Raw genomic sequence first — 17,812 nt, forward strand, 5'->3', positions numbered from 1 at the left:
AGGCCCACCACATCCAGATAAGATTGTATCTCATCTGCTGAGCTGGGGGAAGCTGTATATAACTGCTGGTAAAAGTCTCAAAAAATCTGGCAAATATCTGGTCCCGAATTGACCAGTTGTCCCTTGGCCGAGCGCATGGTGGTTAATAAGGAAGACCCTTTCTCACGTCTTGTTAAGTTGGCCAACGTCCTGCCCACTTTATTACCGTACAGGAAAAAACACCCTTTATAATACATCAGGCCCTTCTTCGTCCTTTGGTGTAATAAGGTGTTCAAAGTAGTTTGAATCTCTAAGAAGGCTTTTTGCTTAACAGGCGTGGGATCCGCATCATACCGCTGCTTGGCCACGTAGAGTTGCTTTTCTAGGGTAAGAATTTCTGATGTTAGTACTTTGCTCCAGTGGGCCACGTATGAAATAATGTCCCCCCTGAGCACAGTCTTCGCCGTTTCTCAAAAAAGGACTGGGGAGTCTACATGTGTCGCATTGAGGAGCGCGTAGTCCTGCCACTTCTGCTTTAAATAGGAGCAGAACAATTGGTCTTTATATAAATATTTTGGGAAACGCCACATGCACTGGGTGAGGGCCATCTGGAAGCCTTCCAGGTCGATCCAGACTGGAGAGTGGTCAGATATGAGAAGGGGACTGATCTGGGAGTCTTGGACCTTAGCAAATGTACCTCTATCCACTAATATGTGGTCCAGGTAGGATTGTGTCGCATGTGCCCATGCCCACCGGTGTGTCGCGACACATCAGTGTTTCCCGAAGCACATATAGGTGTGTCGCTACACTTCCCAGTCCCCCGCTGGCCCAGAACTCCCCCTGCCCCAGCGAAATAGAAATTCATCCTCTGCTCAGGCTTAAAATGCTGATAGCCCAGGCGGAATGCAGCAGGAGACCTAGAATCAGTGGCACCAGCATGGTCTCTTCTTCCTGCCCCCCGTGGTCCAGAAGAGGAAGTGGAATGCAGTGGTCGCGCACGCGGGAAGAAGAGACCATGCTAGTGTTAGCAGTGAGACGCGAAGAAGAAAGGTGCAGCCTTAAGAATGAGCAGCGCAGCACAGAGCACAAGAGGAGCAATGTCAGCCTCCGCGGCCGATGGGAGTCCTTTCTTGAGGCCGCGAGGACTGGAAGTGGAGGAGACTACTACTGCCGCTAGCTAGGTGGGGGAAGAGAGTGAGCACGCAAGCATTCATATGTGTTTGAAATCCTGTGTGTGTGTGTGTGTTTGTGAGAGAGAGAGAGAGAGAGACAGCATGATTGTAAGTGACTGATTGAGAGCCTGTATGTGTAAGTGTGTGATTGAAAACCTGTTTGTGTAAAAGAGAGTATGTGCGTGTGATTGAGATCCTTTGTGTATGAGAGAGACATCATGAATGTAAGTGTATGACTAAGAACCTGTGTGAGAGAGATCATGTGCATGTATGATTAAGAGCCTGTGTGTGATTGAGAGCCTGTGAGTGAGAGAATGAGAGAAAGCTGTTATGGTAAGCGATGTTTGGGTGGATTCTTGGGTACTGTGGCAGATGACCATGCCCACGGGGAGGAGCCCCGTGAGTCGCCACAGTACTGGGCTAAACGCAGATGCACAAACACAGAGTTTAGTTCTTTTATTAAACAGCTTGTAGTGTACCACCAGAGGTGGCAGTAGTGAGGTAGTCTGGAAGTAGCAGTCTCAGGACCCTCGGCAGAGGGAACCCTTCCCACCCCGTTGGTATAGGGGAATTCCGGTGCAAGTTTCCCAGCAAGGTAGTACTTTGGATGAGATAGACTGAGAGTTAGATTAAGAACATAAGAACATAAGAAATTGCCATGCTGAGTCAGACCAAGGGTCCATCAAGCCCAGCATCCTGTTTCCAACAGAGGCCAAAACCAGGCCACAAGAACCTGGCAATTACCCAAACACTAAGAAGAATCCATGCTACTGATGCAATTAATAGCAGTGGCTATTCCCTAAGTATAATTGATTAATAGCCATTAATGGACTTCTCCTCCAAGATCTTATCCAAACCTTTTTTGAACCCAGCTACACTAACTGCACTAACCACATCCTCTGGCAACAAATTCCAGAGCTTTATTGTGCGTTGAGTGAAAAAGAATTTTCTCTGATTAGTCTTAAATGTGCTACTTGCTAACTTCATGGAATGCCCCCTAGTCCTATTATTCACTAGATGGTTGCTGTTGGTATGCGATTCCACCAGGTTGAAAACGATAGGTAGCGGCACCGAGGCAGGGAGAGCAGGCCCTCGAGGAGCGAGTTCCTGATCCCAGTAAGGCACCTGAAATAAAGCAGAGGGCCCCCGAGGAGCGGGTACCCAGGTTAGCAATACCCCGAAAGGCAGAGAGAGAGCTTCCAGCGGCAGCACGGAAACGGCAGAGTAGCTTAGAACCGGCTGAAACCAATCCTTTGCTAACTCAATGAGCTAGCAACTTAGTACAGGCTATATACCCAGATGGCGTGACATCAGTAGAGGGGAACGCCCTGAGGTTCGCGCCAATGCTGGAATAAAGGCGTGGGTGGCGTGCACGCGCGCACCCTAGTAGGCCCTTGGGAGGAGCATGGTGGAAGGTAGCACCATAGCCTTTCCGGGGACGCCGGAGAGGTCGGCTTGTAGACATGGCGGCAGCCATTTTCCCTAGGGATGCGGGAGGAGCCATGAACAAGGTGAGGCAAACGGGGCAAAGCTGTCTAGCACCAATGGACGCAACAGTACCCCCCTTCAAAGGGCGTCCTCCAGGCTTCCTACCTGGTCTTGGTTTCTGAGGATACATCTTATAGAATTCTTGTAGCATCTCTTTATCCAGTATATTAGCCAAAGGTGTCCATGAGTTATCTTCAGGTCCATAACCCTCCCATGACAGGAGGTAGTCCCTTACACTGCCTCTTTTTCTTACGTCAAGGACAGCATCTACCTTGTACTCAATGTCTTCTTCTGCATCTATTGGTGTAGTTTCAGGTGTCTTGTTAGAGAACTCACTAAGGATCAATGACTTCAATAGTGAGATGTGGAACGCATTATGAATCTTCAATGTAGGTGGTAGCTTCAGACTATAGGTGAGATTGCCTAGTCGTCAGAGAATTGGAAATGGTCCAACAAAGCATGGAGCGAAGCTAGCTGAAGGTGATTTAAGTCTTGAGTGCTTAGTGAATAGCCAGACTTTGTCACCAGGCTGGAAATCAGGAGCCTTGCAGTGGTGAGCATCGTATCCCTTCTTAGCTCGAAGTCCTGCTTTGAGAAGCATCTCTTTGGTCTGAGTCCAGAGTTGTTGAATTTCTTTGGCAGTAGATTGAGCTGCCAGGAACAACACGGACAGTGGAAGTGGCAGTGGTGGCAATAGTAGTCGTCTGTAAACCATTTTGAATGGTGTTGATCCAGTGGATGTTGCTGGATGAGAGTTGATGGTGAATTCAGCCCAGGACAACAGTTCTGCCCAATCATTCTGGCGAGTGTTCATGTAGGCATGAATGAACTGCTTGAGTGTCCTGTTCATCCTCACTGTTTGACCGTTGGATTGAGGATGGTATGCTGAGGTGAAGTCGAGAGAAATGTCAAACTTCTTGCACAATGCCTTCCAGAATTTAACTGTGAATTGGACCCCGCGATCGGAGGCTATGTGCTTAGGCATGCCGTGTAGGCGGAAGATGTGCATGATGAAGAGCTGGGCTAGTTTCATAGCTGTGGGTAAACCAGGGAGAGCCACAAAGTGAGCCATCTTTCAGAACCGATCTACAGTTACCCAAATCGTGTTGTTTCCTCCTGAGAGTGGTAGATCCACCACAAAGTCTGTAGCAATGTGTGTCCATGGCTCATCTAGTACTGGTAAAGGTTGGAGTAGTCCCCAAGGACGACTGGGTGGCGTCTTCTGTCTAGAACAATTAGCACAGGAAGCAACGTAAGAGAATCTGTCTTCCTTCATGGTGGGCCACCAGTAAAACTTTTGCAGTTTAGAGAGAGTTCTGCGTTGACCAGGGTGTCCAACCAGTTTGGAGTCATGAGTCCATGCTAACAGCTTTTTTCTGAGGTTCTTGGGTACGATGGTTTTACCTCCAGGTACTGAGTAAGAAGCTTCCAGAATAACTCTTTTCTAATCATTGATGTGTTGTGGTTCTTCTGAGATATCCTCAGAGAGGAATGAGCAAGATAAGGCATCAGCTCTGATGTTTTTATCTCCAAGGCAGTATTTCAGCACAAAGTCAAATCTGTTGAAAAACAGAGACCATCTCGCTTGCCTATGGTTTAGGCGCTGTGCGTGGCAGAGGTATTCCAAATTCTTATGGTCTGTAAAGACTGTGACTTGATGTTGCGCTCTTTCTAGCCAAGGGCGCCATTCCTCGAATGCCATATTTATCACCAGGAGCTCTTTATCTCCTATTCCGTAATTTTTCTCTGCTGGAGAGAAGCGACGAGAGAAGAATGAGCATGGATGTAAAGCCTTGGAATCACCGGCTTGGCTTAGCACGGCCTCTACGCCAACGTCTGAGGCATCGACCTCAACGATGAAGGGCTTAATGGGATCTGGGTGTCGGAGACACGGCTTGCTCGAGAAGGCGTCTTTTAGTTTCTGGAATGCAGATATAGCTTCTGTAGAAAAATTAGCAACATTGGCACCTTTCTTCGTCATAGCTGTAAGCGGAACAGTGAGCGAGGAGTAGTTCTTGATGAAAGACCTATAATAGTTCGTGAACCCTAAGAAACATCTGAGAGTCTTCAGACCCGTGGGTTGAGCCTAATTCTTTATGCTTTCCAGCTTCTGTGGATCCATTTGGAACCCATGGTTGGAAACAATATAGCCTAGGAAAGGTACTGATTCTTTGTGAAATTCGCACTTAGACAACATAGCGTATAGATGATTCTCACGGAGTCTTTGCAGCACTCTTTTGACATCCTCCAGATGAATAGTCATGTCTTGAGAGAATATCAAGATGTCATCTAAGTAAATGACAACACATTTGTAGAGGAGATCTCTGAAAATGTCGTTGGCCAAAGGTCATCACTAAATATTCAAAGTGACCGTCCCAGGTGTTGAAGGCCGTCTTCCATTCATCACCTGAGCGAATGCAAAGTAGGTTGTAGGCTCCTTTAAGATCAAGCTTGGAGAAGATCTTGGCTCCTTGTAGTCTGTCAAATAGCTCTAAGATGAGAAGTAGCAGATAATGGTCTTTCACAGTTATCTCATTGAGACCTCTGTAATCTATACATGGACGTAAAGTTCCGTCCTTCTTCCCCACAAAGAAGAAGCCTGCGCCAGCCGGAGACTTGGAAGGTCTTATGAAGCCTTTTTGAAGGTTTTCCTGAATATATTCGGACATGGCTTTATTCTCTGCCACAAAGAGAGGGTAAACCTGTCCCTTGGGTGGTGTTCGGCTTCAGATTAATAGCACAGTCATAAGATCTGTGAGGTGGTAGTATGTCTGCAGCTTCTTTAGAAAAAAAATCTTGCATATTGAGGCGGCAACCCCGGCATCACTGGGGTAGTTGGCATGCAGGGAACAGGAGCAACCCCCATCAGGCATTTACTGTGACAGTCTGGGCCCCATCGTGACAGCTCCAGCGTAGCCCAATTGAACTGCGGCATATGCTGCTGCAGTCATGGTAACCCCAGCACTATAGGGTGCATGGCCTTCTCTAAAACAAAGAAGGAGATAGTTTCAGAATGGAGAGCACCAGTCAGCAGACATACTGGTTCGGTGAGCTGGGTTACTTCACCCGGCAAGGACTCTCCATGAATAGAAGATAGGAGTAGCGGAGACTTCATAGTGGTAGTGGGAATCCGCTAGTGCTCCACTAATCATTGAAGAATGAAATTACCTCCTGCCCCTGAGTCCACTAGGGCAAGAGTCTGATACTCCAAGGGTCCGCAGATCAAGGATACAGGAAGAGAGAGTGGAGGATAGGGGGCAGTAAGACATAAGAAGACTCCTCCCACAGGACTTAGGTCTGCTAGTTTCCCGGACATATAGGGCATGTTTGAACAGCATGGCCAGCTTGTCCACAGTACATGCACAGCCCCAGTTTCTTCCTTGTTCTTCTCTCTTTAGCTGTCAGATAGCTGCGGCCTAATTGCATTGGTTCTTCTTGCAAACAGCAACTGGAACCAGAGGAACAGGCCAGGGTGTGGACTTAACTTGAGTTTCACCCTGAAAGGGTCTTCTGGGAGTCTTGGTTTCTTGAACCTTGTCACGAAGTCGGTGATCAATCCTTGTTGCCAACTTCACTAGTTCAGCCAAGGTCTCAGGCATTTCACGAGCAGCGAGCTCATCCTTCAGACGAGAGTTCAATCCTTCAAAGAAGAGGATCCTCAGGCATTTAGGATCCCAATGTAATTCAGATGCCAGTGTCTTGAATTTGATAGCGAAGTCAGTTAAAGGTCTTGTACCTTGCTTCAGGTGAACCAATGAAGATCCTGCAGTGGTATACCGAGCAGGGTCATCAAAAACAGATTTGAATAGCTCAAGGAATCCTTCAATATCATGTAGAATAGGATCCTCGCGCTCCCACAGCAAAGAGGCCCAAGTCAACACTCTTCCGTCCAGATAAGACAAAATGTAGGTGGTCTTGGCATAAGCTGTGGGGAAATGGCTAGGTTGCAGGGAGAAGTGCATGCAACACTGATTAATAAAACCTCTGCATCTCCAAACCTCCCCTGAGAAGTGTGTTGGAGCAGATAGAGGTACAATAGTCTTGACAGTCACTTCTGGCGGTGTAGCTTCTTTACCTGAGGTGGGGGGTAAATTCATCTGTGTGTGCAGCAAGTTGAATGCAGTAGTCAAACTCTGCAGCGCACTCTGTTGTTCGGAGATTCGCTGGGCGCTGACTGTTCAGCACCCACTTTCAGCATATATTTTTTGTATCAGCCCCTTTATTTCTATGGGAAAACCCCTTAGTGAATCAGGTACTTATCTGACTATAGTTGAAAACTGGATAAATTGCTCAGATGATTTTACCCTGACATGGAATGCCTCTAGAATGCCTCCTTTTTATTTGGTTAAAATTTAGCTGGATAAGTGACTCAGTATTTTAAAAATTGCCATTTAACAGGATAGCTTTTGAATTATCCTGCTAAATTCCTTTTGAATATTAACCCCTATTTGTGTAAGATACCAAGTATAAGTTATACAAAGGTGAAACTTTGTGCAAGATAATTTATGTGTGCTCTCTGCCAGTTACCCAAGGATTTTCGAAGCAAATGTTTGTGCATAAGTTTGCTTTGAAAATTCTCAGTAAAGTTTGTGTGTACAGCATACATGCGGACTGTTTGAAAATTATCCTCAGAAATAATAAAATCCTTGTCTTACAATTCTAAGTTCTTTATTTGATTGGGAATATAGTGTGTTGAACTAAATAATAATTTATTATTTAAATTACTAATTTTTTTTTTTATGGTTTGACAGTATACACAAGAGTGTACAATGATTACAACTTTCTCTTTAAGACTGAGATGAGGAACCTCCAGTTCTTGAGGGAAGCATGCACACTGCCTCAAGTATATGCAAATCTGTCTCATGCATATTCATCAGGGATATCCTGAAAACCTAACCAGTTTGCTGCCCTCAAGGAATGGACATTCCCCACCTCTGCTTTATTACAACAACTCCCATATATATGGCCCCCAAAGTTTGCTTCACAGTTTTCCAACTTTTCCCCTCTCAGAATTTCCCAACTAGTTCTCATTCTTCTCTTGAATCATTCTTTTAAGAGCTGCATGCTATACAGGATATATATTCAGTACAAGAGACTAATTAATATTGAAAACTCATAGGCACAAAGTGGGTGAGAGGGACTTCCCTTCACTGAACAGCTTACAACTAATTGCTGGTTCAATTTGAACACCTGAATGAGGAACTGCAATATTTTAAAAACTAGAGTGTAGATATTAGTTAATCTCAACTTTCCCAAACTCCCAGAGATTAGCATAAAAAACACAGGCACACACACATTTTTTACATTTTGCTTCTTGCTTCTTTACTCCAGCAGATACACATTGAAAAGAAAATTACCTTAAAAAATATTAGAAAAATAACAAAAATTCTTATTTATTCATTCACTTTGCCTTAAAGTTATTTTATTTATTATTTCATTTATTTCTCTTGATTTTTTTTTTTTGTTTGCTTTTTGTTATGATATAGTCTTCTAAAACATTTTTTTTTGTTTTGGTTCAAATATGTTTTCAAAATAGCTGTGATAAGCTAATTTATTTTACATGCTTTTTTAAATTTAATTTAGCATTATTTGCATATATCATTTTATTTTATTTTCCCTATTTTTCCCTTATAGCACATTGATTCTTTTATTCTGAAGATGTCACTGAGGTGATGTGAAGCAGGAAACTGATTACCTTTCTTTATTCTTATTTGCTTCACATTACACAACTGTTTCATGATTCAAACAGTAAACAAGGTGGGTGCATTTTATACAATTTATCAAGGACTATTAGACATAAAAGTGAGAAAGATGCCATAATTAAGGATTCCTCTTTGCCCTGAGCTTTATGATATGAATTCTCTCAATGGGACATTCTGTACCTCCTCCATGCTCAACAGAGAAATCCAGTCAGTAGCAATTTCTGTAATACCTGAAGTAGAGACTTTAATTATCCCAAAAATTTGCAACTGTAACTATTTAACAGCCTGACAAAAGCATCATCTTTTCCAAACTTTTATTAGCCTTGCTTTAAATAATTGCTTTTTTTTCATGCTAAAGTGATAGTCGTCTGCTTACTAAAGTTTCCTTTGAAAAGAGTTTGCGTGTGCAGTGGTTCCCAAATCTGGTCCTCAAAATCTTAAACATGCCTGGGTTTTTCTCTTTTCCTCTCCCTTCCTTTTCTTCTAGATTTCACTATTTTCCTTTCCTCTTTCTCTGTATAGTTTTTTTCTGCCCCACTAGCTTCACCTTATGCTCCTCTCCTCCTCCCTTGTCTTTCAGTTCCTTCTCTCAGATTGTGCAGGCTTCAGTGAGTAAATCAAATACCTCTGCCTCTTCCTGATCTTGGCATACCCATGCTAAACATGTTTTCTTGAAATTTTTAACTGATAATGTACTAATAATTGTTTGTATGTTTTAACTAGAATGTAAGGTCCATGGAGGAAGAACTGTCTCTTATATATCTATATTAGAGATGTGAATCGTGTCCTCGATCGTCTTAACGATCGATTTCGGCTGGGAGGGGGAGGGAATCGTATTGTTGCCGTTTGGGTTTTAAAAATATCGTGAAAAATCATTAAAATTGTGAGCCAACCCCCTAAAACCCACCCCCGACCCTTTAAATTAAATCCCCCACCCTCCCGAACCCCCCCAAATGCTTTAAATTACCTGGGGATCCAGCGGTGGTCCAGAACGGCGGCGGTCCGGAACGGCCCCCTCAATTGAATCCTTTTGTCTTCAGCCGGCGCCATTTTGCAAAATGGCCGCCGCAAAATGGCGGCGGCCATAGACAAAAATGATTCGACGCAGGAGGTCGTTCCGGACCCCCGCTGGACTTTTGGCAAGTCTTGTGGGGGTCAGGAGGCCCCCCCAAGCTGGCCAAAAGTTTCTGGGAGTCCAGCGGGGTTCAGGAAGCGATTTCTTGCCGCGAATCGTTTTCCGTATGGAAAATGGCGCCGGCAGGAGATCGACTGCAGGAGGTCGTTCAGCGGGGGTTCCGGACCGCCGCTGAATGACCTCCTGCAGTCCTCCGCACAACTAAGCCTCCCGGCGTGAGCACCTATGCGCGCAGACAGGTTTTTAAGGCACTCCACGCGCACAAACCATGGCACCGCCGGCCAAGAAAACCAAGGGACAAGCCCTCTGCCCAACCTGCCACCTGAGAGCTGCACAACCCGAAGTGGCCGCTGCCCTGTGCCTATAGTGCGAAGAGGCTCAGGGGGAACCAAGGCAAGGCCCCCCTCTCCCAGTAGAGGAATCCGGCTCTACCAATGATAGTATCCCAGACCTCTCTATCTCTGGCTCGGCCCCTCCTCAGATGGGCCCCTCAGGGAATGCCGCTGGACTCAATATAGATCCAGGAACCTTTTCCTGGGTGGAATTCTTCAAAGGGCTGCAAACCTTTGTCCAGGCACAATCGGTGCCACTGGTGACACAGCACGTCTCGGGGAGGCCCCTCCCCGAGACGTGCTGTGTCACCAGGATTTCCCCTGGAGGAAGGGGAAATCCCTCCAGGAATGGAACCATACCGAACCATGATGCATTTCTTCTCCAAAGACGAGTTATCAGATCTCGTGTCTCTGAGCCTGAAGATGCTGGCCATCCCAGCAAGCACCGCAGCGGAGCCAAAGACGAACCCTGTTTTGGTCGGGATCTGTCAGGCCTCATGCCATTTCCTAATGCTGCAGGCCGTACAACAACTGATTGACCTGGAATGGAATATCCCGGAGACCAGCTTCAAAGGAATTTGGGCTCTAGAAGCCCTATACCCCCTGGACCCCTCAGCCAAAGAACTTTTGGGATTCCCCAAAGTGGACGCCATGGTCTGCGCTGTCTCAAAGTGCACTACCATTCCAGTCGAAGGAGGAGCTGCACTCAAGGATGCCCAGGACAGACGTCAGGAATCCATTCTTAAACAGTCATTTGATGTTGCAGCTATGTCCCTGCAGATCGCTGCCTGCTGTGCCATGGTGACATGTGCCTGCTTGTCGCTGTTCAGGGACGCAACTACATCCATCGAAACATTAGAACCGGTGATATCTTTCCTCACGGATGCGACCTCCGACCTGGTGCGCAACTCAGCCAGGGGTGTCTCATCCAGTGGCAGCCAGAAGGCAACTCTGGCTCCAAAGTTGGTCAGCCAACACGACTTCCAAGACAAAACTCATGAGAATGCCCTTTAAAGGAGCCCTCCTGTTCAGAAGCAAACTGGAGAAGTAAGCCGACAAATGGGGCGAATCCCAAGTACCTAGATTACCGGAGGACAGGAACAAAAGAAACCATGCCCCTCTCCCCGAAGATCCAAGGGCTGAGGATTCCAGAGTTTTAGACCGTACAAAAACACATACCAAGCACCTCGTCCCGCAGGCAGGGGCCAGTCTTTTTGGAACAGACACAAAAAGAGGGGAGCCGGCTCAGGTCAAGGCCCAACCCGCACCCCACAATGAGAATCAACAGACCCATCCACAGGAAGAAGCCATAGGGGGCAGGCTTGCCTTATTCTACCAAAGATGGGTCAAGATAACATTGGTCAAGTGGGTCCTAACCATCATTCGAGAGGGATACTACCTGGACTTCCACAGTATCCCTCCAGACACTTCCGCATGGAAACCCTACGCTTGGTCATAAGGGCAGTACAGCTGGGAGAATTTCTGACCTCTCTGGATCTGTCAGAAGCCTATCTCCACATCCCGGTCCATCACGACCACATCCCGGTCCATCACGATACTGGACCATCACTGCCAGTTCCGGGCGCTACCCTTCGGACTAGCTACTGCCCCTCGGACGTTCACCAAATTCATGGTTGTAGTGGCGGCGACACTGAGGAAAGAAGGAATCCTCGTACATCCATATCTGGACGATTGGTTGATCAGGGCAAAATCTCCAGAGGAAAGTCACCAGGCGACCACCAGAGTCAAGGATCTACTGCAGAATCTCGGGTGGGTCATCAACACAACCAAGAGCTACCTGTAGCCCTCTCAATCACTAGAATAACTGGGAATCCGGTTCGACATTAAACAAGACAAGGCTGTTCTTCCCTGATGGACCAGTTGCGAAATCTGTTGACCTGTTTTCGCCCCAAGGTATGGGACTACCTCCAAGTCCTTGGCCTCATGACATCAACACTAGAAGTCGTCCCATGGGCAAGGGCCCACATGCGATCACTACAACGTTCCCTACTGTCGCGATGGAACCCAATGTCCCAGAACTACTCCGTTTGCCTCCAGCTACCAGAGGAGGTGCGGACCCAGCTCCAATGGTGGCTACAAGAAGACCATCTGAGCAAGGGAGTAAGGCTATCCCCACCGACCTGGATCTTGCTCACCATGGATGCGAGCCTATGAGGGTGGGGAGGCCACTGCCAGGAACTGACTGCCCAGGGGCAATGGGACAAGGAAGAGTCGGGATGGAACATCAACCGACTGGAAACCCGGGCAGTCAGACTAGCCTGCCTTCGATTCAGTCACAGACTCTAGGGCGAATCTGTCAGAGTCATGTCAGACAATGCCACAACAGTTGCCTACATCAACTGCTAGGGAGGAACCAGAAGCCAACAGGTGTCCCTGGAAATAGATCCCCTAATGGCATGGGTGGAAGCATACCTACAAGGGATCTCAGCTGCACACATCGCGGGAAAAGACAATGTCACTGCGGATTACCTCAGCAGAGACTGTCTAGACCCAGGGGAATGGATGCTGTCGACCACAGCCTTCCAGTTGTTAGTAAACCACTGGGGAACACCAGCCATGGATCTTCTGGCAACCCAGTCCAATGCCCAAGTTACCAAGTTCTTCAGCAGCAGATGAGAACCACAATACCAGGGAATCGATGCCCTCGTACAGACCTGGCTACAGGAAGACCTGCTGTATGCTTTTCCCCATGGCAAGATAGAGCACCACAGGAGGCTAGTACTTCTAGTTGCCCCGGACTGGCCAAGAAGGCCATGGTATGCAGACATGCGAAGACTTCTGGTGGGGAACCCTCTGTGTCAACCCCCACACAGGGCCCTGCTCCAGCTTCATGAAGACCCAACTCGATTCTCTCTTACGGTCTGGCTATTGAGAGGACTCACCTGAAGAAGAGTGGATACTTGGGGGCAGTGTGACACCTTGCTCCGAGCATGCAAGTTTTCCATGTCTCTAACTTATATATGAATATGGAGAATATTCGAAGACTGGTGTGAGGACCGCAACATCCTTCCGCGGACAGTCAAAATCCCCATGATCCTGGAATTTCTGCAGGACGGCTTGAAGAAGGGGTTGTCTCTCAACTCCATCAAGGTTCAGGTGCCCGCGCTGGCCTGCTTCAGAGCCAAAGTGGACGGCATCAGTCTATCATCCCATCCAGACGTTTCCCGTTTCCTGAGAGGGGTCAAGCAAATCCGACCACCACTAAAGTGGCTGGTGCCCCTGTGGAATCTCAATCTAGTACTAGACTTCCTGGCAGGAGCTTCCTTCAGACCTATACACGGTCTGTCACTACGGCTCCTGACCTTGAAGACTGCATTCCTAGTGGAAATATGTTCAACCCATCGCATCTCCGAACTTCAAGTACTATCCTGTCAGGAACCGTTCCTTAGATTCACACCGGGATACTTACAGCTCTGCACGGTCCCCTCCTTCCTTCCAAAGGTGGTTTCTCATTTCCATCTAAACCAAACTATCTCGCTGCCATCTCCAGACGAGCATAAGGACTCAGAAGACTCACGCCTTCTTCACCATCTTAATGTCGGCAGACTCCTAGCCCGATTCCTGGAAAGATCGGAATCTGTACGAAAGACGGACCACCTATTCTTCCTTCACAGCGGGAAGAAACAAGGGGAAGCGGCCTCGTGGGTAACCATAGCCCACTGGATCAAAGAAGTAATCAAGGCAGCCTACGTAGAGGCAGGAAAGCCTCCACCTCTTCAAGTCAAGGCCCATTCCACAAGGGCCCAGGCAGTATCCTGGGCAGAAACCAAGATCTGTCGGGCAGTGACATGGACCTCCATTCACATGTTCTCGGGGTTCTACCGCCTAGATATTCAAGCCCGGGAGGACACAGCATTTGCAAGGGTAGTATTAAGTGAGCCACGGGCTGCCTCCCACCCGGTTCGGGAGTAGCTTTTGTACATCCCATTGGTCCTGAGTCCATCTGCTACACGCTAGGAAATGGAGAAATTACTTACCTGATAATTTCGTTTTCCTTAGTGTAGACAGATGGACTCAGCATCCTGCCCACGGCTGCCCAAAAATCCTGAAACCTTGGGTGACAATCCCCGAGATCAAGACAAGCATGGGTAAGCCAGGCTTTACCTCTAGTTTAAGACACCCATAGTTACCGGGTGTCGGCGTTTTTTGGTTGAGTGCACTGGCAATCTCCAGTTGGAAATAAGTTCAACCAGTCCAAGTTAATCAAGTTAGCCAAATAATCAAGTTATTAAAACACACATAAATCCACAATTGCTTTTCGAGGAGAATACTGAAGAGCAGAGCTTCCTGCATGGGTATATGTAGGCTGACGTCAGATTGAAATCTGACTCCATCTCCCAACTTCAATCAGAAGTACACTATACCCATTGGTCCTGAGTCCATCTGTCTACACTAAGGAAAACGAAATTATCAGGTAAGTAATTTCTCGATTATGCAATTATATTAACAGATTGTATATAAAAAAGAACATTCAAAATGAGTCTTCTAGGGTAAAAATGATCACTTACAACATATACATTATTGGTCGGATTTTTAATTGGCCACGCACATAAAAAATGGGGGTTACGTGCGTGGCCGGGCCTTGCGCGAACTGTGCGCATTTTCAAAGGGGCCCAGCCATATGCGTAACTCCTGTTGGGCCAAAAGAAAGGGACAGTCCGGGGGTGGGGAGGAGTGGAGCTGGAGGCGACCAGTACAGCGGCCATTTGCCGCTGTGCCGGGGAAGGGACTGCCAGCGCACGTAAGTTGCTTCTGCTCCAATGGAGCAGTAAGCCACAAAATAAAAAAAATAAAAGGCAGGACAATTAATTTAGGGGGTGGGGAGGAGAGGGGAAGAGGGAGGGAATATGGGTATTTGGAGAGGACAAGGAGGGAACTGGGAGAGGCCCAATCTCGTTGCCATGCATATGTTTCTAAGATTAGGCCACCCCCCCTGCGCACATCATCCGCACATGCGCACGCAGATTATAAAATCCGGCGCGCATGTGCGCGTGGCCCACAGATTTTATAACATGCGCGCGCTGGCATGCGCATGTTATAAAATTGGCATATCCATGTATGCGCGCCGGGAGCTTCTTTTAAAATTTACCCCTATATTTACAAGCACTGCTTTGATGCCAACCAGAAAAACCTGAAAAAAAGACACTTGGAACACATATGGTAATAGGCCTATTGTAATGATTGTTGGGTGTGGGCTTGGTCCTCATAAAGCCGACAGTAAAATGAATTGCTATTCAATATTATAAGCCTTGCATATCAGAGTAGGACTAACTGCCAGCACTCAAGCAGTAACAACACTACCTATGAAACATATTTTCCTAGGTGCTAAACACTCTCTATTAGAAAAACAAAACCAGCCAGGCTGCTCTAGATCCCTATACAGAACCTACACACTAGCAGAATACCTCATCTCAGTCATCCATGCAGAACACACAGACCCTTACCTAACACATTATAAAGAGATCATAAAGTATAAATAGAAATGTGCAGACAAAAACTGAACTGAAAACCACAACAAGCCAGATTCTGTCTGCAGTGAACAATGAAAAAATAGAAACATCACCATTCCTTGTAAAACATTAAACAATAAAATCAAGACATAAAACATTAATCATAATAGTAAAACTATACTAATAAAAAAGTAAATATTTCAAAGCTGCAGATGAATAGAACATCTAATAATTAAAAACTTATATAATTTTTTAAAAATTTCCCAAATACCAATAAAATATTTCCCCAACACCAATAAAATATTTCAAAACATCAATCACATCAAACAATCAATAATTATAACAAATTTAAAAAAATCCCTTGCTCTCCATATCTGGGAACTTTTGATTTCTAGTCACCCTGAGATTGTCATGGATGGGGGAAGCATGCACACAATCTTTCTCCTCTCTCTCATACACACACACACACATACACACACACACACACACATGCTCTCTCCCTCTCTTTCTTACATATACACACACACATATATACATATACGTGCTTCCTCTCTCTTTCACATACACACAACCACACTCCCTTTCTCTCTGTCTTACACACACAACTGTTGTAATGATCCTTACCTCAAGCACTTCTGGCAGAGCCTCCTGTAGCATGCTGCATTTCCTGTAGCCTTTATAGAACATGCAGCCAGCATTTCTTGTGGGCGCTGATGATGTCAATCCAGCTCTGGTATATAAGGAAGCTCAGTTCCACCAGCTAGTGCCTCTGGAACAGTTTCTTTGCCATCCTTACCTGCAGTATGTGTTGCTATGGTCCTGTTTCAGCCTTGCCTTGTACCTGTTTCTCACCTGCTCTAGTTTGCTACTTGCTCTGCCTTGCTCTAGCCCTGCCTTATTCCATTCCTGCTGCTTGCCTTGCTCTTTTCTAGTTCTTGTCTTGCCTGTCCGTGTCTTGTCTGTTCCAGTCGTTGTCTTGCCTGTCTGTGCCTGGATATCAATGTGTCTGTTCTCTGCCTGCCCTGCCCTTGGCCTGGCTACTGACACTGCCTGCCTAAGTCCTGCCAGCCTCAGACTCCAAGGATCCAAGGGTGAAGAGGCTGGTATAGGTGAAGCCTAGTCCTTGTCCCTGTGTGAATATGACTGCCTGCTGTTGGTGGGTGCCTACCTGGTTCGCCAGCCAGATTCTTGCCACAGCCCAAAAGACTCAGACTCCATGACACCAGCTCCCTTTCTCTCACGCATATTCCTTCAAACACACTCACACATGTTCCCTCTCTCACACTTATTCTCCCACTCACACACTCTCACATTCACCCTTTCTCACACACATACTCTCATACACATACATATGCTCCCCATCTCACACTCACATACATATGCGCACAGGGACATGCATACTCCCTTTCTCTCAGACACACACACACACACACAAACACACATGCACACACTTGTGCACATGCTATCACACACATATGCTCCCTCTCTCACTCACACACACATGCTTTCACACTTACACATGTGCTCCCTATTTCATACTCACTTATAACCACTCCCTTTCCCACATACACACACTCTCTCACACATACACACACTCCCTTTCTCACATACACAGTCTCTCATACTCACACACACATGTTACCTCTCACACTCACCCATATATACACACATTCATTATCTCATACTTACACACATGTTCATTCATAGGCACATACACACTCCCTCTCTCACACACAGACACATGTAAATATACACAGGCTCACACACACACATTCTTCCTCTCTCATACTCTCACAAATGCTCCCTCTCACTCTCACACACATACTCTCACAGTCACAATTCTCTCTGTCAGACTCTCTCACACACTTACACATGCTCCCTCTCTCACATTCACACATATACATACAGGCACATGCACACTCCCTCTCTTACACACACACACACACAAACACATGCTGTCTCTCTCACACTCATACACATGCTACCTCTCACCTGTTTCCACTCACACACTTACATTCAAACACACACACACACATACGTAAACACGCATACACATGTTCCCTTTCTCACTCTCACACTCATGCTCCCTTTCACTCATTTATACACACACACCTGCTTCCTTTTACTCACACACACATGCTCCCTTTCTCATTCTCACACATACACACACCCTCCCTTTCTCACACTCATACTTGAACCACTCTACCTCTCTCACAAATGCTCCCACTCCCATTCACATACATATTCCCTCTTTCACACTCAGATGCTCCTTCTGTTATGATAGGCTCCCACACACATATGCTCTGCTTCTCTCTCTCACACACACGCTCCCTCTCTCTCACATGTGTGAGAAAGAGGGAGTGTGTGAGTCACACACTTTCTTTCTCCCTCTCAATCTCACACACATACAAGCTCACAAATATTTCTCACACACACACACACACACACACATATCTGCTCTCATTCATCTGGGCTGATCCATCTCTTTTTGGATTTGAAGTCCACTGGGCAGGTCTATGACCTCCTTTTTATT

At 46.5% G+C, this 17,812-nt stretch overlaps 1 protein-coding gene across 1 annotated transcript in view; it reads left to right on the forward strand.

The window, feature by feature from the left end:
• The window catches only part of SULT4A1 (sulfotransferase family 4A member 1), a 171,890-nt gene that overhangs the window by 139,879 nt on the left and 14,199 nt on the right, over window positions 1-17,812 (forward strand). The window contains exon 7 of the mRNA XM_029600128.1: window positions 8,274-8,396. Coding sequence (XP_029455988.1) covers window positions 8,274-8,281 — 8 coding nt within the window. The 3' untranslated portion in view covers window positions 8,282-8,396. The remainder of the gene's footprint in view (window positions 1-8,273; window positions 8,397-17,812) is intronic.

The sequence above is a fragment of the Rhinatrema bivittatum genome, chromosome 4 (genome assembly GCF_901001135.1).
Source record: "Rhinatrema bivittatum chromosome 4, aRhiBiv1.1, whole genome shotgun sequence".
Classification (NCBI taxonomy): Eukaryota; Metazoa; Chordata; class Amphibia; order Gymnophiona; family Rhinatrematidae; genus Rhinatrema; species Rhinatrema bivittatum.